The sequence below is a fragment of the Leptinotarsa decemlineata genome, unplaced genomic scaffold (genome assembly GCF_025532065.1).
Source record: "Leptinotarsa decemlineata unplaced genomic scaffold, Ldec_3_MD MMD2_tig00000008_RagTag_RagTag, whole genome shotgun sequence".
Classification (NCBI taxonomy): Eukaryota; Metazoa; Arthropoda; class Insecta; order Coleoptera; family Chrysomelidae; genus Leptinotarsa; species Leptinotarsa decemlineata.
In genome coordinates this window covers 10,154,207-10,177,749 of record NW_027412537.1, presented here as the reverse complement: position 1 = coordinate 10,177,749, position 23,543 = coordinate 10,154,207, and the positions used below count along the sequence as shown (strand labels likewise).

The following is a 23,543-nucleotide window of genomic DNA, read 5'->3' as shown; positions in this document are numbered from 1 at the left end:
AACTGCTAACAGAGAGCATATTTATACCTATCAATATTCTGACTTTATAGAAACTGCTTGTTTTTTCATTGGCAAAATGTTCAAAGTCATATGAATAATAATCAACTGTTGAGTGTAGTAGCAAAGTCTATAATCGCACAGACATTAAACTGAAAACCATCAATACTATATAGATGATTTTCTATGAGTGATATCTTTAAATATCTTAACACTACTAAAGCTCAAAAGCATACTGTGAGGGAAGAACATTGTTCAGTTTGATGTCGATAGTCTCGTGCTAGGAATCGCACGTTGATAATAATAATAATAAACAGCTTTATTTCACAGTAGATTACAAACTTTTATTGCAAAAGGTCGGTAACATAGAATGAAATGGCATCAAACAAGAAGGTACAGATTTTTTTGTTATAAATATTTTTATATGAATGTTCCAGTAAGATATGTGTTCAAATCATAGGGCTCTAAGTCTATGAGAAATTTTTTAGTTCTCTTTTGAAAACTCCAATTTTCTTTGTTCACTTTGATCTGTTAGGAAGATGGTTGAAAAGCCTAATAGACATATAGTGGGCGCTTTTTTCAGTTACTGTTAGTCTATGAAGGGGATGCATATATTCATTTATTCTAGTGGGATACTTATGAGCAGGTATATTCTCAGTGAAGAGGTGTGAATTTTTATAAATGAACATTAGGCATTCATAGATATAAATCGCGTAGATTGTCATTATATTGGTGGATTTGAATACTGTTCTGCAAGTTTGATTATAATCTAAGTTGTTGATTCCTCTTATTATTCTTTTTTGAACTATGAAGATTTTTTCAATATTTCGATTGCTACCCCAAAAAATAATTCCGTCTCGAGCAACCGATTCGAAGTTAGCCGTGTATATTGTTTTTACAGCCTCGTGCAGATATTTTCATGTAACTCTAATCCCGTACGATATTCCACTTAGTTTGTTTGTGAGGTTATCAATATGAGAAGTCCAATTCATATTCTCGTCTATGTGGATTCCTAAAAATTTGGTGTTGTGGGACAGTTCAAAAGAAGAGTTTTGAAGGTCCACCCTAACTGGATAATCAATATTGTCTTGGTTTGTTCTAAACAAAATCATATGTGTCTTCGATTCATTGAGTACAAGTTTATTTTTATTGAACCAGTCCTTAGTTTTGTTGAATAGATCTGTACTATTTGCCATCATCTCTGGGAAGGTTTCACCACCTGATAACAGACTTGTGTCTTCTGCGAAGATAGTTTTGAACTAAGTTGGTTTAGGTTTAGATTACATAAGTCGTTCAAATAAATGACAAACAAAAGAGGGCCGAATGCTCCCCTGCAGAATTCCCACGTCTGTGGATCTGTGTTAAAAGGTAAGACCTTAATAATCTTTAGCTCACACAAGTTTCGACTTCTGAGGGTTGTCGTTCGTAGGGGAGCGACATCTGATCAATGGAAAAATTGATTTTTCAACAGTATCCTTCATTCTTCGTACATAGTTTGAGAAATGATCAGGTTTTCTTCATCTTTAGTACTGCGACTATGTATATCAGACACTACAGAGTAATTTTGAATGTTTTGTTTGATATATAATAGCTTGACAAAAATGACCAGAGTAAAGGTTGATTAATTTCAAGTTTTCAAAGATTGGCATACAGGAGTCTTTGAAATTTTCTCCTTCAATTGATCTTATTTTCCTGAACGACAAATACTGCATTTAGGTGAATCTGTCACGCTGAGCTCCAAACAGGCAAAAAAACATATCTAATGATAGATTCAAACAATGCTTTTCTTATGGTAAATACAGCACTTACATCTATACCTAGACGTTTGGTGTGCAGTATATCTGGATGGTTTTGTATATGGTAATTATATTATAGTTTCGAAAATTCAAGATTTTATTTTTATTTTATTCAGCACGAGCTTGTCTACCAAGAACGAGGTTTCTGCTTGTTCAATAATTTCCTCAAGGATCAGAACTAAACACTCCTCTTCACCGATACTGATGCCAAATGTGGTGTCATCAACAAACATAGTTGCCTCTATATTTGAGGTGAAAATATTTGGTAAATCGTTTATATAATTTATAAAGAGAAGAGGGGGCCCAATATTGATCCCCGAGGAACTTCTCTTTAAATTGATTGAGGAGTACTTCTCTGATCTTCAATACACACTACTTGAGAAAGGTTAAATAGAGGATTGGATCAGTTTCAGTGCAGTTTTTGCAATTAACTTCTGTGCTACGCTTTTCACACTCACTGTTGTTTTACAATATTAAAAATTTTGTTGTACCTTTTATCTTGAAGGTCTTTGATAATTATTATGTTCACTATTATCTTGGAATAGTCAATAAGACAGAGAACAAGTCGAACTTTGTAACTTTATTACAAAAAACCTATTTTGGATATAATTTCCACACAATCCTCAAAACATATAACAAAATATATCAAAATTCGAATGCAGAGAACGCTGATAAAATTTCCCTGAGGCGCATTCAGAGTATCACAAGGTCAGATTACAAAGTAAATTCATAAAGTTTCTGTAAATTCAATAAAAATGATCGAGAGCGATTGAAACAGTAACAGTAAATGCAACTCTCGGTTCGAGATAAATTAAAATATTCATTTACGGGCTTCGGTTTGAAGTAAACTATGGCAGGATCAAAAAGTTTACCTCATGTTTATTCAATCCTAGCAAGTAACAAACTACAAACCGCTAGAATCCTAACTTTTTTCACTTCTAGTTGGTTTCCTGGATGGACTACTTTCATCTTTTTTTGTTGATTCTTTGGCTTGGTCACTATCTTGGTCTTCTCTTTTCACATGGACCTCGGTACCCTCAATTGCTTTCGGTACAATGGGTATATAGGAATCTTCCTTCTCGGAGTGGTAGATACTCTTTGATTCTTTCTTCTCTTGTTCTGATTGCCATTCCACCTATAGAACAAGCAGATCAATTGGTTGATTTTTCAAAAAGTTTAATATTGCTCAACTAACCTTCTGTCTGTGCTGTTTAACATGATCTTCCACCTTGTCCAAAACCATTTTTTCAGTAAGCACTCCATCCTCAGAAGCATAAGCTGCAGCTTGCCAAGCTACTCCCAACTTAGCAATTTCTCTCCCAGACATGCCTTCAGTCATTCGGGCCATTTTACTACACAGAGCACTATAATCGAAGTTATCAACCTTGAGTCTCCTGAAAAAACAAATGTCAATAAATTACTTTCCATTGGCACCAACCATGTTTCAATCCCTCATCATTTAAAGAGAAATATCATATTAATTCAGGCTTCCCCAGGCTTCAAACTGGATGTGGTTTTGGGTTTTTAGATCATCGTCCTGGCATACAGGTATATTTATGATGAGTACTCCAAATGAGTACGAGAATTAACCCCGAACATAAGCCAAAGCAGGATCCAACAGCAAAGGCCTCCAAGTTTGCTTGCTTGAATTTGTTCAGCTACAATTTTTGAAATGTCATTAACAAAATTGATGGAGTTTATTCAGAATGGGGCTTTGAAAATGATCTCTTTTCAAAAGATTTTCACCCTTATCATAAGCAAACTGTAGGCCCTAATTGTTATTTTTTAATATCAACCTTGAGGTCACTGAAAGTGGTCAACTTTTGCACTGTTAAAAAAATCACACCTCAAACAGTAAGACCTTATTAATACATGAATCAACAACAAGACTCAACATTATTTCAATTTGTACTACACATATGTACTGTACACTTGTAAATAAGACTTTCCAATGAAATTAAAATTCAAATAATTATAGATAACAGTTGTACCTTTACCTTTTTCCTTCAGTAGCAGGTTCCAGAACGAATTTTTGGAAATATAATCTAATAAGCCTCTCTCGTTCTTCCAAACCAGGTAGTCCAAATTCCACCATTTCATCTAAACGATCATTGACTGCCCAGTCAAACTGTTCAGGAGTATTCGACGCTAATACCAGCATGAACTTTTGACTCTGTTCACCTGTACGATACAAAAAGGCGTTGAGAGTGGCTCGCAAGTCTTCGGATATGTTTTCTGATGAGCGTTTTCTCAAAAATGCATCTGCTTCATCGACGAATAATAAGAGTCCTACGAAAATTATCAATTTATGTAATATAGTAATTTGGAGGGGTTTGCATTGAAGTATTACCTTTCCTTGTACTGTTTGCCCAGTCGAATACTTTATGTACAGCTGTTACTCCATCTCGTCCCATTGGTGCAATATCTCCTCCTGTAAGAATAGCGTAATCCATTCCAGAATGTTTAGCTAGTTTCTGGAAAAAAATAGTATTGAAAAAGTCTGTGAATATTGCTGTCTAACTTCACGTTTTTAGTTTTGGAACTGAACGTCATAAGTTGAGCAGGAAAAATAGATATTTTGAAGGCAAATTTGAAACATTCACTTCTACCAATTATAACACACAGTAAGATCCTACGAATGCCTGCAGAAAAACTGCTTCTCTGGCTAGTACTACTTTGTATTTTATCTCAAAGACATTTGTGAAGTTTTCTCACAGAGATGCAGATTATTTACATTTGACCATTTTGTTACTGAACATTAATTATGTTTATTTTTCATCTCGGTTAAAGCAGAGATCAATGCCAAAGTGAAATTTTGAATAAAGCTATCAATAAAAAAAATCCGATTTGAACAATAATGCAAATTATAATGAAATTTGTCAATTAAGAAATCTGGCAAAACAATTTTCTGACCGAGGTCTTTAAAGCAATTTAGTAAAAAACTGTACATCACATCTTTATAAGAAAAGTATTTGATTAGGGTAGAGGAATGTTCAAGATGACTAGGATTCAAATGCTTTTCAAAAATATCTCATAGTATCATTATTTCATACATGTATCATTGAAGTGAATTAGTTTAGATTTTTAATCTTTTTTTTTGTTAATGATAGTAACAATGGTTTCTTGGAATATATAGTGTTGTCACTGAACAACTTCTTTCTCATAATCTATAACATACCTTTGCAAACATCGTTTTCCCTGTTCCAGGCGGTCCATGCATAAGGATATTCCTATACATTCCTTTATTCTGTTTTGTATTCTTTGTTGCTATAGCTACATCTCTCAACCTCTCTTCCAATTTTGGAGCCAAGATGATACCAGACAGTGCATTTTGCTCTGAGTGCTTCAATTTTTTCAGAGTTTCAATGGGATGCTTAACAGATTCCAAGAGAGAAAATCTAGACGTTTCTCTTACCAGAGAAGGTTTACCTGAAACCAAGTAATAAGCATGTTGCATGGAAACTGAAAAGATACGAGTTACCTAATCTTGATTCAATGTATCTAGCTGTAACGCTTGTTGCCCCTTTGGCAGAATATACTCCCAAAGCTAATAGAGTTAAACCTCCAGCTGCCGTGAGAACTTTGTTCCAGTCGGTGAGTAAGGCTTGAGCTCCTGAACCTAAAACTGTTCCTGCTGTTCTGAAACAGAAAACAATTAGTCAACTTCCATACATGGTGTGGGGATATTTAATTTCTCAACTATATGTGAAACTTTTTGTGCTAAAATGTTTTACATTTCCACCTCATTTCACAGAAACAGCAGAACTTCAGGAAAATTAATTGTTTTGTTGAAGAACACAGACGTTGAAGGTCTTCATTGACATAACTTCACCTTTCTAGTTAAGAAAGTACCCAGCTTTTAGAGATTTATTCAACAAGATATAAAAAGGTGTACCTTGAAACACAATGACATTTTTTCAAAAAATACCAAGAAATTTCATCGTTTCTCAGCTTAATACTTACTTTATACTCTCTAAAACTGTTATACGGTTTTCTTCTGCTTTTAATCGTATTTGTTCCAATGTCAAATCTCGGTTTTCTCTATCGATCTTAGCTTTTGCTTTCAGCTCTGCTTCGACCTTCTTCATTTCATTTTTGTGCCTCAGTTCCATTTCATGTTCTATGGTAGCTTTCCGCATAGCTTCTTGTTTTGCTACAGATTCTTCTTGTCTCCTCAGATTCTCTTCGTTCATCCTCTGTTGCTGACCCAATTGATCATCATAGCGTTTTCTAGACAGCTGATCCTGGTATTGGGCTCTAGCTTGATGCTGCTTCGTTTCCTCTTGTAAAAGTTTCCGTTTTTCTTCCGCTTCTGCCCTCTTTGCTTCAATTTGCATTTGAGCGATGTGCGCTTCATATTCTTTGATTTTGGCCTGTTGTTCAATTTGACGTGTAGTTTCTTGAAGTTTTGAAAGTTCTAAAGCTTCTTTGGCATGCCCTGAAATACACACACGATTTATATCACTTTTATATATGATTCAGTATGGTTATCAATAAATCAAAAAACGTATTATAGAGTCTGACTGAATAACGAATCAGCAATGCTATAATTTATTAAATCTTCATTTACTATTTTAATTGATTCATCTCCATCCATTCATTCATTTTACAGAATTATCCACACATGAAATATTATTTTACAATGAACAGTAAAGTAATATATTACAGCAACTCACGCTAAAATACATATATAGTTGATGAGATTATGAATTGAATGCACCCTTCTGATTGGTTCGCAAGTTTGCTGAATCCTTCTGAACAACTCACCCCCATCCTCTAAAATTATAAATACGAGAGAACAAGTTTTGGAAAAATCAGTTTAGACCAAATCCACTGCCCTTAACTTTCCAAATAAGTTTGCAATGTTGACATGTTTTTAAAATTGAAAATTTCCCAAGTAGTTTCTCAAAAATGGAAAAAAAATCAAAATTGAATGTTTTCACGAGAAGTCTTGAAATAGAGTGAATGCCAGTTTCAACAGAATTCACTTGAATTATGTAATTTGTTTGCTCAAGCAGAATTTGACAACTTACTTGACTTCTCCAGTTCTTTCGCAGCCTGTGCGGCTCTCTCCAACGCAGTGGAGTCAAATCTGTATGCTTCCATAGCTTTTCGTTCAGCTTTTGTTAAATTAGGCTCTTTTGGGCCACCATCATCTGAACCACCGGCTCCTGTAGGATTACCCAACCCCATCTGAGACAAGTCGGGTACTTGATCTTTATTTCGTCCATATCCAAATATCCACGACATATCTGACTATTTTTAGGGGCAGTTGTGTTAATAAGTGACTTGAGGTGAAACCTTTGGAAGTTGAATGAATTATCATCAAATTTTGAGGTTATCGCTCCGCTACATGCGTGCCACACTTCTTCCTTAATCTCATAAAATAAAATCGGTCAAGGTCATTATTCATCCGCCAAAAAACATACCACAGTAATAAGCTTATATAGAAAAATCATAAATTTTGGTGATTGTTGATAATAAAAGTATATTTATAAAGGTATCTGTAATATTACTCTGTAATTAATATTGAAGGAGAATATCATCAATTTGTTTTTACTATTTGTTAGACATCTGACTTGTCCATTTCTTCCAAGTCTCAAGAGTATTATTATGTTTTTGCTCCTACATTTTCAGACACCCATTTCAATAATTTTGTGTCTCCGCTTGTAGTTTTTGAAGGCATTTAGTTGGGTACCTATCACATTCTTCTGGACATAATTTGGGTTGTCCATAAATTGTTTACCTCCAGTGATCCAGTGCCTCACATCCACAAAAAATATGACTTACTCTCCCTTTTTTCCTTTGTTGCACTCCATGCAGTTGAGATATCTGTAACATAGCCCTATTTTGTGTTCAGATGTCCTTTCAATAGATACTGCAGTGAGTAATCCTTCTGGTCTTTAATGAAACGATTTTTGCATAAAGATTCTTCTGTTTGGGCTTCCAGATGTATTTTTCCAGTACTATTTGTTTCACATTGACACCTTTCCTGATCTGGTCATAAATTATTACTTTTAGTATCTCCAGAGTTAGTTCTGGTTCAGGCTCGAATATGGAATTGATGATCTTGAATATTCCTGAAATCATTGAAACTTAGGCATCAAGAACCTAAGTTAAAAAACTATAATCCCTTCATATTAAGAATATAAACGTGTTCGTCCAGCCGGCTGATTATCTCATTATTCATGGCTTCCTCACAAATAAGAAGATGAATCACTACGTAAAAAACATACCACAGAACTCATAATTAATTATCATATCTTACGACTAGAACGAGTTTCACATATGTTGAAAGGACGAATCGGGTAATTGTTGTAACATTGTAAATGCTAGGAGTTCCACGTGGGGAGGTGAGACCTCGTTAATCTTCAACTCGCGCGTTTAGACTTCTGATAGTTGTAGTTCGTAAGGGGGCGACAGCTAGTTAATGGAAAACAGATTTCAACAGATCCATTCTCTCTAGTGGCACTTAAATCAATGTACATGGTATAAAAAAAGCAATGGGTTATGTTATTTTTTCTTTCCTCTTCTCCTCGAATCAGCGCATTTTTCAACGAATTAATTCATATTTATACAAAAGATAAAAACAACTTACACGAGTGGAAGTATAACAAGCAATATTATTTCATGACATCATAAAAATAATATTTTTCAACATGAGTAAACATCATGTATGTCATATAAGAAAAAATATTCTTTACAACTGGAGTAGCGTTTTCTAACGACATACGTGCCTTCTTCTTCTTACTTCCTAAATATTGACGTATAAATGTGATTAGCTCTCATTGCTCAAATATGGATCAGATTTCTGTGCCCATAAATTATCCAAAATAAAGACACCAATAAATACATAAGCCTGTTCTAGACCTAAGATATGTAATGAGTTCTGTGAAACATGTGTCAGAAGATGTCACTGTCACATCACTGTCACTGTCACTGTCACTGTCACTGTCACTGTCACTGTCACTGTCACTGTCACTGTCACTGACACTGTCACTGTCACTTGTGAGAAGTGTCAGTTTAATTGTTAATGTTGTTAGTAGTAGACAAATAGTGAAACGAAAAGTGAAAACGACTTCGAATTTTTTATTTTTCACTAAATTGAAAACAAAATGATGACAGGAGACGACAAACTATTTTTTCATAAAACCGTTCAGCATTTAGCAAGATCACTTGCTAATATCAAGGCTATTCCATGGGAAAAAGTATGCAACATAGTCATTAATCTTTGCACTTTTTCCATTACAGTATACTTTGGATCTTATTATTAGCGATTTCGTCATTTCTAGGTGCAAACCTTGTTCTCACTTTGTCCTTCAGAACTACAGAATGGAACATTGGTGATAAACTGCAGACAACAAGATGCAGTTATTGCTCTGGGAGTATTTCTGCTAGAATCAGGCCTCCAACACAAATCGAAAATATTACCCTATTTACTTCGTTTAGCCAAATCATTGGAAAAGGCTTATTGGCAAGATGAAATCAAATTAAATCCTACTGACCGTAAGAAATGATTTGTTTTGTAAACTAACGTTAGAGAACGTCTGTTGAGCGTTCCCCAGGGCTATGCATTTAAGCCAACTCTATTTTTGTGTATATCAACTCCATTTCTTCAATGCTTGGGAAAGTTTTTCTTGCGGTTGTTATATACTAATGAAATATTGACTACATTCTCTTGAGTGCATAATATTCTTTGTAATAATAATCAAGGCTCTATCATCCACTCTCTGGATAGTATTTACAAGGATCAAACATAACTACACATTTACCTACTCCTACTCCAAACAGTTCATCCTATTTTTCCTATTCACTGGAAACCTTTGAAAACATATCTTCTTTGAGATCCATATTACTTTGAATGTGTTTAATGGTCCTTGAATATGTTTATTTAATTTAGTTTTCCAACCAACCTTTTCATTTATACAGTTGTACAGAGGGCAAACTTCTAGAAGTTACTGCCTAAATTTAAAAAAAATATATTTGATATCAACAAAACATTTAAAAAATAAAATAATGAAACGAATTAGTGAGAGAAAATTGAGAATTTTTTCTCAATTCTGAAGATGCAGTCAGATTTTAATTTTGAAACGTTCACATAAATATGAATAAAATTCGTTACTCTTTTTTTATATCCAGAATCATCAAATACGACAAGTTACTACTGAAAGAACATTTTTCTTTGTGAAAAACATATTGAATGTAGACAGTAACTTATTGAGGTGAACTAGAAGTTTACCTTTTCCACACCTAAATGAAGTTGTTCACGTTCATCTATTCTAGGTATTCCCATAGCAGAAAAATTCAGTTTCTGCTTACACACTTTACTTTCTGACATAGCAGTGAAATGTGAAGATTCAAGAAAAGAAATTATTGATACACAAGTAGAATGTTTGGTATCTTTGACCAATCTAGTCATAAAAATGCAAGATCCAAACAACAGAAACAGTTCCAGTAAATTATTTTTGTGTAAGACAATCCTACCAGTACTGATTGGATTGGCGAGAGCTTTAGGACGGTTTTGTACAAGTGATCCACCACTTATAACTAGATTATTTCCCAGACCAGAGCCTCCTTTAAGTCAGGCTGCAGCTGTAGATAGAAATGCCTATAAGAGAAGCTTCAGCAGCTTTCGAAATATAATTCCCAGGAGTTTGTCAGGAAATCTACATGCTGCCGTTGATATTTTAGCTGTGACAGCGGTAATTTCTTTGTATAAGTATACTTTTAGTTATGAGTTGGGTGAGTCAACTATCAGTAATTTAAAGAAAAAAAAATAGCTTTTCAATTTCAAGGTACTATTTTCTAAAAATTATTTTTAGGGAACTTACGACACTACAGATGTAGCATTCAGCTCAAATTCATTGAAACGTGGTGGTTGTATTCAATATAATGTAGGTACTTATGACCCTAGGACATACTTCTTCTCGAAATTTGGATCCAGTTTCAATCAATTCCCCCAACTACGAATAACAGATTGCAATGACAAAAAACCTAGAATCATTTTTCCACAAGAACACTTGTCTACCATTCTGGCGCTGAGCAAAGAACTTTTGACTAAAGAGGTGCTGACGTTGCTTGATGAAGACTCAATGGAGATTAGTTCAACAGGGAAAATATTGATTTTTCCCTATAAAACTTTCTCAGAGACCATAAATCTGGTTATGGTTACACTTATGAGAGAGTTATTACATCCCCAAAAGGATTTGTCAGTTCCTTTTACAAAAGATGTCCAAGAGTTCGTTAAAGGTATGTATTTGCAGAAAATAGTTGTTATGAATGTATTGACACACTTTATGGTGAAGTTGACTCACATATAAGTAGTGCTTCTCAAAGATATACATAAAATATCAATGCATAGACTTATCACTTCAAACTTCACATTTCAGTTTTATACTTGATAATGGGGTTAAACCCGAAATCAGTCGTATAAATAAAAGTAACTAGTGGTAATTAGACAAAAGTGTTTTTATTCATTTCATTAAAGTGATTATAAATTACCACAAAATGAACAAGTCATCAATCACACATAATATAACACATAGACTTATAACGAATTTGGGTCAAGTAGTCAATCATATAGGTTTGTCGAATTCATCAATTCTATTTATCCTTCCATTCTATCAAATTCATCACTAAAATTTTCTTGATTTAACTTTCACCAACTTTAATGCATTTTCACACAATTCATTTTATAATTCATCAATATATAATGATAATAATTGATGTCTTTATTATTTTCTCTCATAATGTACAATCAGATACAAACATTGATGGTGAAAAAAATAAGAGATGGAGTTCAATTTTGAAGAAGGTGGAGTCTCTGCAAAACCTGTTCTTCCACTCGATATTCAAAAGGTCTCTGTAACAGCATTACATACAGAAGGGTTTCAAATACCTATACCAACATTAGGTAGCATTTTTCGGTAGTAAGGTAGATAAGACAAAAGTCCATTCTTCCTAAGTAACTACAGGAACAAGCAGCTGTAAACCAGAAGCAGCCACCTTTGAGAAATTCACTTTTGTCATAAAACACTGACCTACTTTGGTGAACCTAACAAAAATGTCGGCAATTTTTTTTTTGAAGGAAAGCTAAGATATAGCTTGAATTAGAATTGTCACCCACATTTTTTTTTTCAATGTAAAGAAAACATACATTATTATCTTTGAATTCCAATTTGATAATCTCACCTTAGATAAATATCAAGTGGGAAATGAGTATTGTACAAAATTTCTAGAAACTCATGTTGATGAAAACCATGTCTTGTCATTGAAAAGAAGGGTAGCGTCAGGTTGCTATACTGTGAGGATATTGTCAAATGAGCTTGATCAAACAACATATTGGCCAAAAGTACATACTTCTCACTTGAATAGTCTAATATCAAGAGCATTTTGGGGTTTCTGCAACTAAAATTCACTAAATTATGTTGTCATAGTACAAAAAAACTGTAAGATACTTATGCAGGGTTAAAGCAAGGGACCACATCTGTTAGATGTTAGAACGTTTTGATCATCACCGATTTTTTTTTTATCTTAGAACCTGTCTATTTGATGCATAACAAGGAACTGTCGCTAAATGATTCCGAGTCATTCTGACATATGATTACTCAAAACAACAATAATTTTTTGTCACTTGTCAATTCCCAAAATGACTCACAAGAAAATTTACTCATTTATGAAAATTCTGCAAAGTTAAGAAATTTTCTTATATCAAAAGTGTACACTTCCATTAAATGTTTTTCCAGATATGTAAACATGATAGCTTTGTCAATAAAAACTGTATTTTTTTAATAATAACACAGTTTCGATTTATTCGACACTGAGGACCAAATTTCAAGATAAACCAGGACTGTGACTCATGAAACTTGATCAACTTTTATATTGATTAACAGGCAATAAAATCGTAAGAATAAAATAATAGAGATTATTTTTAATGTAAGGTTCAATTTGATATTTGTTAGCCATGAGAAAGAAAGTTTTTGGCTTTCTACTACTCCATCTTGATAAAAAAATGTGGGAATCTTCCAAAGATGGAGTAGTAGAAAGCCAAAAACTTTCTTTCCCAAAAATTAATCATTCTAAAAATATAACCCCTTCACTTCAAATTGTTAGCCATCTTTTGGCAGATGGTCATTAGTTCAATCATGATCATGGATTATTTTCATTCGAAAGCTTCAGGGTTACAATGTTCAGTTGCTGAGTGTGTTTTCTAATGAGGAAGCTGGAAATTTCCTAGAAGATTTTTAGAAACAATCTGCAGTTTTGATAAACATGTTATAGTATTGATAATTTGAAGTATAGTATAGTTACTGAAAATATCTATTAAATTTTCGAAATTGAAGGACTCTACTTGAATGGTCAAACTGAGCTCCAAAGTAGGAACCATGATGCTAGTGAAAGAGAAGACAGGGAAAGCAACTATGCTTTGGTGAACAAATTCAAAGTAAATGTTATGGCAAACGCCGCTTGTGTCGATTTATTGGTATGGGCGATAGGGGATGAAACAGGTGAGTTTATGTAATAAAAGTAAATTATTGAAAATCGATGTTCTGGTATATTTCCTTTTTTGAAATATTTTTGGCCATATTACCTTATTAAGATCTGGTAGTTGTAAACATGGAAATATAATTATTTTGTCCTATGCAGTAATTTGATTGGTTTTAACATCTTTTATTATCAACACATAAATGTATTCAAAACATTTTATTGTGAAATGTTCACCTATATAATTTACTAAACCAACCACATATCTGAGCCAAACTTTCTTCTTTTTCAATTATTATTGGTAAAAATTACGAGGAAATATATATTTTGAAAGTATTTAGATGTTTTATAAAGCTTCATGACAATTCATTCACTATAAATATTTACAAATATATCTTTTTCCAGGATAATTCTTTGTTAAATTTAGATACTAATTACAATTCACAGTGCCGTTCAACATAATAAAGATCATTTGATCAATATAATCAAGCCAAAAATGAATATTGGAATGTTTTGGAAACGATCATCTATGTATGAGAAATTTAAAAATTTATTTTAATTTAATTTTTGTTGTTACACTTATTGAGTAATTTCACCTCATAAGTTTACATCTTTTTTTATGTAGCAATATATATATTTGTTGATATACATATTTCAATTTGAAATGAATATAATTTTTCATTATTAATATCAAAGTGTTTCAAATACATTTATTGTCAAATTTCACCAAAACATGATTATTCACTTAAACTTGTCTAAAATAATTTCAAGCTGGATTATTCATAATGGTGTTTTTAAATAAAGTGTTATTCATTTCAGTGGATTTGGAGTATAATTTCGCAACTTTGGTTCAATTCCTAATGATTGTTATAGGTGATTAAAGAAGTTTTGCTTTCTTTGAATTTTCATTAGATAAGTAGCTTTACCTTAGTTGTGGTATTTTTTGCATTAGAATCCTTTGTGTTTCATAGAAAAATTAACACATTCTGAAGTTAACTTTCATCATCTTCAACAATCAATTTGATGTCAGAAATAATATTATGAATTAGTCAAAACTTATTTTCTTCCCTGGAGTAATTTACGAATGACAAATCATGATACTGAAAGCATTTGTTTTTCAGTAGTGTTTATGCGGCTATATTTATTCAAGCGATGGTTAATTTGTTCTTGAAACAAGTGCAACTAGTGTCAAATCTCATTTTCAATATTTGGTAGTGGAAAGGATAAAACATTTTTATATATCAATCAATCAATTAATCAGTTGGGATTTTGAAAAATTCCAGCTGATTAATTTTCTATATATATAATTTGGTGGTTACAACTTCATGTTTTTTCTTCCAGTTTTTCTCTTGATTTTAATATTCTTAAGGAATTTACTTATTTTCAAAAATGTAATATTTTTGTGGAACGAGAAACAACTTTTCTTAGTTTCTTTTTATATGGAGATAAGTTTTGTGTGAAATGGTATTAAACTTTTTTGGTTCTTCCAATATTATTGTTTTTGTGGTTTTGAATCATCCACACTTTCATCCATTATTCATCATGAGTGGATTTTTTATATTAAAATGAGTTTGATTTGTGACTTGTGAATTTTTTCATTTGTTTTTGAAAGTTGTGAAACTAACAAATTTTTTCAAAATAACAAGTTTATTAGATGAAAATACGTTAATGTGTGGTCCGAAAATTATTTTTCAATTGATGGTAAAAGAAACAACCATTTCTAATTTCCATACACTGATAAAGTTTTACAGAATGATGTAGTGTGGCATCACTTGTTGCCAAGAGGTCGCTATGAACCTTTTTTTTTTAATAAACTCTGTAGGCAATTAATTCGGCAGGATATACGTAAACATAAATAACGGTATAGTCTTTATTGTTTTTAGTCATAATACTGAATACTACAGTGTAGAGTAGGTTTATATGCAAAAAACAAAGGGCGAAGTGCAATTCCCTTGATGGGAAATCAGGAGAATTGTTCTTCCATTTCCACTGCGCCACCTGTTGACAAAATTCGAAAGCAACTCCACAAACACATACTTCGAGGTGGGAGTTAGAATGATGAGTATATTCCAGAGAGAAGCGTGTATGATGTGCCTAAGTTCTGCTCTTGCCTCTCATGTACCAGAACTCGGGCATATCATATGCACCTCTCCAGAACATATTTATTATTCGGGCTCCCACTATGTAATATGCGTTTATGGAGTTGCCTCCGAATTTTTTCTGCAGGTGGCATAGAGGCACATCCTACCGAACAAACTGCCGGCAGATTATATGATAATTTGGAAGCTATATCGTTTGTTCGGGATATTCAGATGAAGTCCGTCTGAAAAGACACGCCCGACACTGGCGAGAAGGTAGTACTCCGAAACTGGTCTTTCCGTGGTCATCCCGACCAAATGAAATTATTTTCAGCTTTTCATGTGTAGGAAGGTCTTCGAGAGTAATCTTCTAAATGGAAGGCGTTGTAGAGGTGCCTGATGGTTTCACTTCAATATTCTGCCACACGTACATACAAAATCGTATGTCTCACATGAGAGGCAAGGATATGGTATTTTAACCAGAACTTGGGCATGTCATATAAGGTTCAAAAAGTGTGAACTATTTATCTTTAAAAAAGAATTCATACATAGTCAATTGAACATCTTTTTTTTTTCAAGTTGTTCAAATACTCGTCAACGTAACATACATGTTTTTCACCTGCCTGATTTCTCGAAGTATACCTTATCATATGGTTTAGGTTGAGTATTTTTATTGAATCATATTCTAGGCGCTGACAGCCTTTGCGGAAGACTAACTGAAAAGATAAATTCGAATCATGGCTACAAATTAGTATTGGCACATATGCCATTGTTGATGGTGTGTCTAGAAGGACTGGGCAAACTGGCACAGAAATTTCCAAATATCGCATCTACTTCCATATATTGTCTTAGAGATTTTCTCATAACTCCTTCGCCAATTCTTTCTAAATTACATAAGCAAGCTAATGAGAAAGGCAATAAGGAAAATATGAAAATAACAGGTTAGTAATGTGCACTTTGATATATATTTTTTTATGAATATTAGTTTTTTTGACTCGAATTAGTTTTTGAAAAATTTGCAATTGGACTCGTGTGTTTTTTGGCCGCTGATGACTAATCTGATGTCAAAACTTGTCGTTCCAGTCTAGTTTGGGAGATTTGGCCACTCAAAAGTAAAAAAAAAATTGTGAACTTACCTCCGGTAATTAAAACTTTTTTTTCACAACCGCCTGATGCTACTTCCATTTTTTCATACAAAGCCTTCAACTTCTTTGAAAGTTTTTTATGGTATGCAACACAAGCACTGCAGGTGTTCTATATTATACTTTTACAAGGGACTTTTTTGTTTCATATTTATTTATATATTTATTCAGTGATATATTTTCTTCGCAAAAAAAGTCGAAAGAAAGGATAAGAAATGCCGAAAGTCAAATTTTTGAAAATGTTGATACAAAATAAAAAATAAATGTATCTGCTGACAGTGATGCTTTGAAAAATGTGTTGTTTTCTTTTCTTTCATTAAATCAATACAAGTTTATCTTCATAAAAAAAAAACATTTTATTTATAAGACATGTTTATAGGAGCATATTTGAATTTTGCATTTTGTATACTATATTATAAACTTAAATTCACTTTCAACCTGTATAACAATTCAAATTGAAAATCTATATACTAGTGCAATAAACGAAAATCGCCGTTGAATAATAATTTAAAATAGTCAAACATACTGAAGAAAATCAAGATATCTAACAGACATCTGGTGAAAGAAAAAATCACAAAGAAGTCTTTTTTCAATTTGATTTGCTAATCTCAACATGATAAATATGAGTTTTGTGCATATTTGGTTTTAGAAAATGTAACAAAAAAGTACTTCTATTCCTTGTTGAATGTGAAGATACATAAAAACCCTTTTTACTGGCTAGTTCTGGACAGTGTAGATGATGCGTTAGATGGTTCAATATTTTAAAGAGTGCCGAAATACCTTTGGATTGTTATCTCAGTTCCAGTGGTTGGACGACAGACAATTGCACCTCAAGAGTAGAATATTCCAGATTTATGGGTATGCATATCACAAAAATTTAGAACTAAAATTGGAAAAATAAATTGTTAATCTCAATGTGATGTAAAATGTATATGGGTACTGAAATTGAGCCTTCAACAATTGGTTCCATGTTTGTAGTTTGTGTAGTAAATCATAACCAGTGTCTCAACCCTTCAGACTCTATTCAAGAAACAGTTTGTGAGATTTTCACTAAACGCAACATGTGTTTCACTATACAATAACTTCTTCAGAGAAGCCTAGAAGGATATTACCAACAGTAACGCTAGTGAAATGGTGATTTCATTATAATTGATTCCATATAAGCAATATTTTGGTAAAATAGAATTTTTTTTATTCTGTGAAAACATTTGAAATGGGTGAATTAAATTTCACAGGATGCGATCCTGAAAAGAAAGTGTCAATTTTTAATAACAGAAGTGAGTTCCTAAAATAGTGAGATTGAAAAATTCTTAGAATGGTGTCAACTTAACCACCTCATCTTAAACACTACCAAACACTACAACAGAAGGAGCAATATTCCAGATCACATATGTGACTCACTTGATATTGATGTTGTAAGTGTTGTTGAATTTTTGGGTACAATATTGAATGAACAACTGACTTGGGATTTACATATTGATAGTGAATGTTGTAAATTAAACAAAGCATATTTTGCAATAAAACAAATGCAGCAATGTATAAGCAGGTCAAGTTTGCTGAGTGTCTACTATGCAATGGCATATTCACAAATTTCTTACAATATTATGTCTTGAGGAAGTGCAAAAAACTTCACCAGGATCTTTGTATTATAGAAAACACTTGTGAGACTGATATTTGGCGTGAACTACTTAGAGAGTTGTAGGCCAGTATTCATTAGAGAAAGGCTTATGCCAGCTCCCTGCATATACATATATAAATGTGTGAACTACGCCAGAAAAAACGAGTCACTGCTTAAAAAAACCTCATCAATATGAATATCCAACGTGTAATGGAAATTTATTGAAGGTGCCTAGACATAAAACCACCACATTCAAAGAATCACCACTATATAATCCAGTCAGCCTTTACAATGTGCCGCTGTCAGCTATTACACAAATTCAAACAGACAGACAGTGCTATAGGAGCATTAAAAATTTCTTAATAGACAAATGTTACTACAGTAGCGAAGAATTCCTGAATGATTGTAACTGTTAAATGTCTCTATATTGTGGGTTTGATACGTGTATGTCTGATATATACTTATTTTATTGTTAACTGTAAAGAATATGGTGTATATGATATATTTATTTATTCATTTATATACACACGGGCAAGCCCAATTCAGATATAAGTGGTACAGTGATGTAGTACTTGATACAATACAGTGGATTAAAAGTAAGTTATAACAATAATACAATTCCGAAGTAAGATAGCAAATAAATTATTAAGAAAAAATTAAAATGTATAACAAAATGAACTAATATAATTCTTACAGGCAAGTAACACAAGCAGAGAGTATTAGATGGTTAAGTGAAGAATATGATTTTTAAAGCGGGATACTGATATATTAAAGATTTGAAGGTTGTTTAAAGAGTAAGCCAATCTAAGAGTTCTGGGAATAAAGCAGTTATATGAATAATGAAATCCGTGAAAAGAAACGTAAAACGTTTGCACCTTTCTAGTTGAACGACTGGGGACATGTAAAGATATTTCGGAGAGAAGTTCGGGACTGATATTCAGTCCGTTGATAATTTTGTATAGAAGTATTAAATCTCTATGTTTTCTGCGAGTCTCGAGAGAAGGTATGTTCAAAATGCATTCCAATGCAGTATAGTCATAGTATACACGCATCTTGAAGGCAATATATCGCAGGAAATTGTGCTGTGGGTGTATTGTTAACTTACGAGTGGCTTTTTCTCTAAAAGTAGACCGGAACCTCATGTTTTGTCTTCAGATTCGTGGTCGAAAATACCTGAATCTAATCAAACTTTCTTCATGTTTGACCGGTAAACCTCATGAAATATATTTTTATGTTTTCTCAGATTATAAATATTAAATTCAGATGATAAAACGATCAAAACCAAATCCTTTAGTATGAGTTTACTTCAACTTATTTAAATATCCAGGGATTTCAATGAAACAGTACGCGTTTTTCAGCACAAGGAAAAGAATTGAAAGCAGAAACACCTAAAACCACAGTTTCTCCTGTTCAATCTGCATTTGAGAAACTGAGAGATGCTGCAATCGAAAATCTTTGTTATGCGTTAAGCGCAGCACATGCCCTCGATCCAGATTGTGTCAGGGCTCTTGTAGCTTCAGTCTCTAACCGTCTTTTCACAGCCGAAAAAAGTGACAGGTACCTCACAATTATATTCTTATACCCCATAAATACAGACTTTTTTTTCAGTGAATCCACACTTATATCTACAAACATTGTAATTATGTTGGGGCATGTGGCGATTTCGATGAAAGGCACTCCGAAAACGACAGACACCATCTTACATTTTTTCCAACAGAGATTTTGTAGAGTACCTTCTGCTTTGGACACGTTGATAGTTGACCAGCTGGGGTGCATGATAATAGCGCAGTGCGAGCCACATGTCTACGAAGTTGTCATGAAAATGTTCACCATGATAACTGTCGAGAGCGGAAGTGCTGCTTACAATTCAGTTAGCGAAAAGGCCCAGTATAGGTAAGAATTTGTCTTGGCATTTCAAACCAACATAAATCACTTTCCCAGTTCTCTGAGTGAACAATTTTTATTGATCTACATTGATTAGCTAATTTTCCTAAAAGAAAAATTGGAGTGAAAAGTGGAATAGTTTTTCGAAAGGTGATTGGCCCTCTCAGGATAGGTAGGCAACCCTTTCTAGTCCAATTATGGATAGACACAACATTGAAACCATCTTCAATCCAAAAAGGAAAACAAGGAAATCACTGACAATTATAATAGGCTCTTTCACAAAAAATATTTCATACCATACATCTCTTATCTGTACTAGAATGTTATTGAATACAGGGTGGGCCATCGAAAACTTGACATAATAAAAATCCTCCCAATAAAAATCGACCTGTCTGAGCGTTTTTTAGGATTTGTAAGATTAGTACCCAAAACCTCCATGTCAACTTTTCGATGGCCCACCCTTTATTTTCAACCCATTATTAATGAAATAATCTCTAATTGGAGAAGATTTTGGAATAGGCATATTAGTATAGCACATAGTTCGAGGTCTGTTAAAAAGAATAAATGAATTTTAATTTTTCTCAAAAAATATTTATTTATTCATCGATTTTTCCTTTGTCCCCTTCAAAGTAATCCCTCTCAGATATAATACACTTGTGCTCTCTCTTTTCGAATCCTTGAAGCAGATCTGATATGCATTTTTTGGTATGTCCGTGAGCTCTCTCGATTCGATTTTTATCTCCTCAATCGTCGCAAAACGCAGTCCTTTCAATCTTGGAAACTGAAAAAAGTCGCAGGGGGCCAAATTTTGTGAATACGGTGGCTGAGGCATGATTACGGTGTTGAACCGTAATCATGCAATGACGAGTGAGCAGGTGCATGATTGTGATGCAAAAGTCATGAATTGCCTTTCCACAAAATTACGGACGTTTTCTTTGTATTGTTTCTCGCAAGCGGCGTATAATTTCAAGATTATTGTGTGTACGACCATGTAGCAAGAACTCCTGGTGCACTATGCCACAGTAATCGAAGAAAACAGTGAGCAAAACCTTGACATTTGATCGAACTTGTCGTGCTTTTTTGGACTTTTGTCGTGCTTTTTGGACTTTTACCGTGCTTTTTGGACCTTTTGTCGTGCTTTTTGGACCTTTTGTTGTGCTTTTACCGTGTTTTTTGGACCTTTTGTCGTGCTTTTACCGTGCTTTTTGGACCTTTTGTCGTGCTTTTACCGTGCTTTTTGGACCTTTTGTCGTGCTTTTTGAACCATTTGTCGTGCTTTTTGGACTCTCATCCTGCTTTTTGGACTCTCATCGTGTTTTTTTGAATTTTGTCATGCTTTTTGTACTTTTGTCGAGCTTTTTGGACTTTCTTCATACTTTTTGGTCTTTTGTCGTACTTTTTGGTCTTTTGTCGTACTTTTTGGTCTTTTGTCGTACTTTTTGGTCTTTTGTCGTGCTTTTTGGTCTTTTGTCGTGCTTTTTGGACTTTTGTCGTACTTTTTGGTCTTTTGTCGTACTGTTTATTCTTTTGTCGTGCTTTTTGGACTTTTGTCGTGCTTTTTGGACTCTCATCGTGTTTTTTTAATTTTGTCATGCTTTTTGTACTTTTGTCGTGTTTTTTGTACTTTTGTTGTGCTTTTTGGACTTTTGTCGTACTTTTTGGTCTTTTGTCGTACTTTTTGGTCATTTGTCGCGCTTTTTGGTCATTTGTCGTGCTTATCGTGATGTTTGGACTTTCGTCGTACTTTTTGGACTTTCGTCGTGCTTTTTGGACTTTCGTCGTGCTTTGTGAAGTTTTGTCGTGCTTTTTAGACTTTTGTCCTGAGAGAATTGTTTTTGAGCACTTAATTTAATTTCTACACAAAATTTTATTCAAATTCTTGGATCCTTTTTTTTCCGATAGCAGAAAATCGCCGAACACACAAAACACTTTTGATTTCTATGCCTCTCATCAACAACAACATGCAAAACACCTGAAACTGTGAACATATATTTGAGGCTAGTATACCAACATAAAAAATCGCTAATCGAATGTACGTAGAGTCCGCGAAATTTGAACATTCACCTTATTTTTTTAACAGACCTCGTATAGTGATTGAAGTTTGATGTGATTTTTTAAGAGGTATAGAATTTGATTTTCAAAACAACACAAAAAATTTAAAAAAATTGATGAAATCTCTATTGGAATCGATAGAACGATCAATATAATTTAATGTTTGAAGATGATTTCATGCAAATGTTGTCCGCGGTTCCGCTTTAGAGGGCCCATGCGCAAGGTCCAATTTTGACACACTCTCTCTAACATATCGACCGGTATTTCACGTTTAAATGCTTCCAGAGCGTCAGTCCTTGCTGGTTTATCCCTGTAGACATGAGCCTTAACATGACCCCAGAAGAAATAATCCAAAGGCGTTAAATCACAAGATCTAGGCGGCCAATTGACAGGCCCCAAACGTAAGATAAACTGTTCACCAAAAGCGGCTCTTAATTATGCCAATGTTTCGTGTGCCGTGTGGCATGTGGCACCGTCTTGTTGAAACTACATGTCAGGCATGTCCAATTGTTCCATTTTGGGCAACAAAAAGTCGTCAATCATCGCACGGTAGCGCACGCCATTCACAGTAACGTTCCGGTCATTGTCGTCTTTGAAGAAGTACGGCCCGATGATGCCACCGACCCATAATCCACACCAAACAGTGACTTTTTCGGGATGCATCGGTAGCTCTTGCAATACTTTTGGCTGGTCTTCACTCCAGATGCGGCAATTTTGCTTGTTAACGTATCCATTCAACCAGAAATGACCCTCTTCGCTGAACACAATTTTTCGATAAAAATGTGGATCTTCCTCCAACTTTGCCAGCGCCCATTCACCAAATGTTAGACGTTGTGGGGGGTCGTGTGGCTTCAATTCTTGCACCAGCTGTATCTTATAAGGTTTTACACCCAAATCCTTTTGCAAAATTTTCCACGTAGTGGAGTAACAGAGGCCAAATTGCTGCGAACGGCGGCGAATCGACATTTCATGGTCATCACGAACACTGGTAGATACAGCCGCAATATTTTCTTTGGTCCTCACTCTACGTATGCGTGTCCAATAACGTAAACTGGGTTCGAAATTTAGTCACAAGCTTCCGAATAGCTCCCTCAGTAGGCCGACGAAACTGCCCATAAATTGGAAGAAGTGCACGATGCACTTTCTTCACCGAGCATGAATTTTGATAATAAAATTCAATAATTTGCAAGCGTTGTTCATTCGTAAGTCGATTCATGGTTAAATTATAGACCAAACTGAACAAGTTTGACAATGGCACAAGACATTATTCACTCGTGATCTGTCAAAAACAGTGTTGCCAAAAAGATACCAGCAAAAAAATCACTCATTACTATGAAATATAGTTTTAGTAATAAAAATCTCTATTACAGTAAGAATTTTTCTTTCTTCAAAAAGTGGTCTGCAAGAATTTCATGATTTTGTCTTACAGAGAAAATACACAGCTCGTTTATGAATAACTAAAACTGATTGCAGTTCTGTCACATCAGAAGCA

At 33.8% G+C, this 23,543-nt stretch overlaps 2 protein-coding genes across 3 annotated transcripts in view; one reads left to right on the top strand and one right to left on the bottom strand.

Moving 5' to 3' along the window:
* Positions 1–2,358: 2,358 nt before the first annotated feature.
* bor (ATPase family AAA domain containing bor) lies at positions 2,359–7,172 on the bottom strand. Its single transcript, XM_023163982.2, has 8 exons — positions 6,827–7,172; positions 5,757–6,231; positions 5,275–5,432; positions 4,972–5,222; positions 4,144–4,267; positions 3,791–4,082; positions 2,989–3,187; positions 2,359–2,928 (listed from the first exon to the last, which is right to left on the bottom strand). The coding sequence occupies exons 1-8, from the start codon at positions 7,041–7,043 to the stop codon at positions 2,716–2,718; spliced, it is 1,929 nt and encodes a 642-aa protein (XP_023019750.1). The 5' UTR covers positions 7,044–7,172; the 3' UTR covers positions 2,359–2,715.
* A 1,625-nt stretch (positions 7,173–8,797) lies between these two features.
* The window catches only part of Pi4KIIIalpha (Phosphatidylinositol 4-kinase III alpha), a 33,133-nt gene continuing 18,387 nt past the window's right edge, over positions 8,798–23,543 (top strand). The window contains exons 1-9 of one of the 2 annotated variants that reach the window (XM_074171046.1): positions 8,798–9,001; positions 9,086–9,299; positions 10,077–10,495; positions 10,616–11,042; positions 13,136–13,300; positions 14,097–14,150; positions 16,045–16,296; positions 19,474–19,672; positions 19,724–20,008. In XM_074171046.1, the coding sequence (XP_074027147.1) occupies positions 8,909–9,001; positions 9,086–9,299; positions 10,077–10,495; positions 10,616–11,042; positions 13,136–13,300; positions 14,097–14,150; positions 16,045–16,296; positions 19,474–19,672; positions 19,724–20,008 (2,108 nt within the window). In that variant the 5' untranslated portion in view covers positions 8,798–8,908. The remainder of the gene's footprint in view (positions 9,002–9,085; positions 9,300–10,076; positions 10,496–10,615; positions 11,043–13,135; positions 13,301–14,096; positions 14,151–16,044; positions 16,297–19,473; positions 19,673–19,723; positions 20,009–23,543) is intronic. The other variant, XM_074171047.1, reaches the window with a different exon arrangement.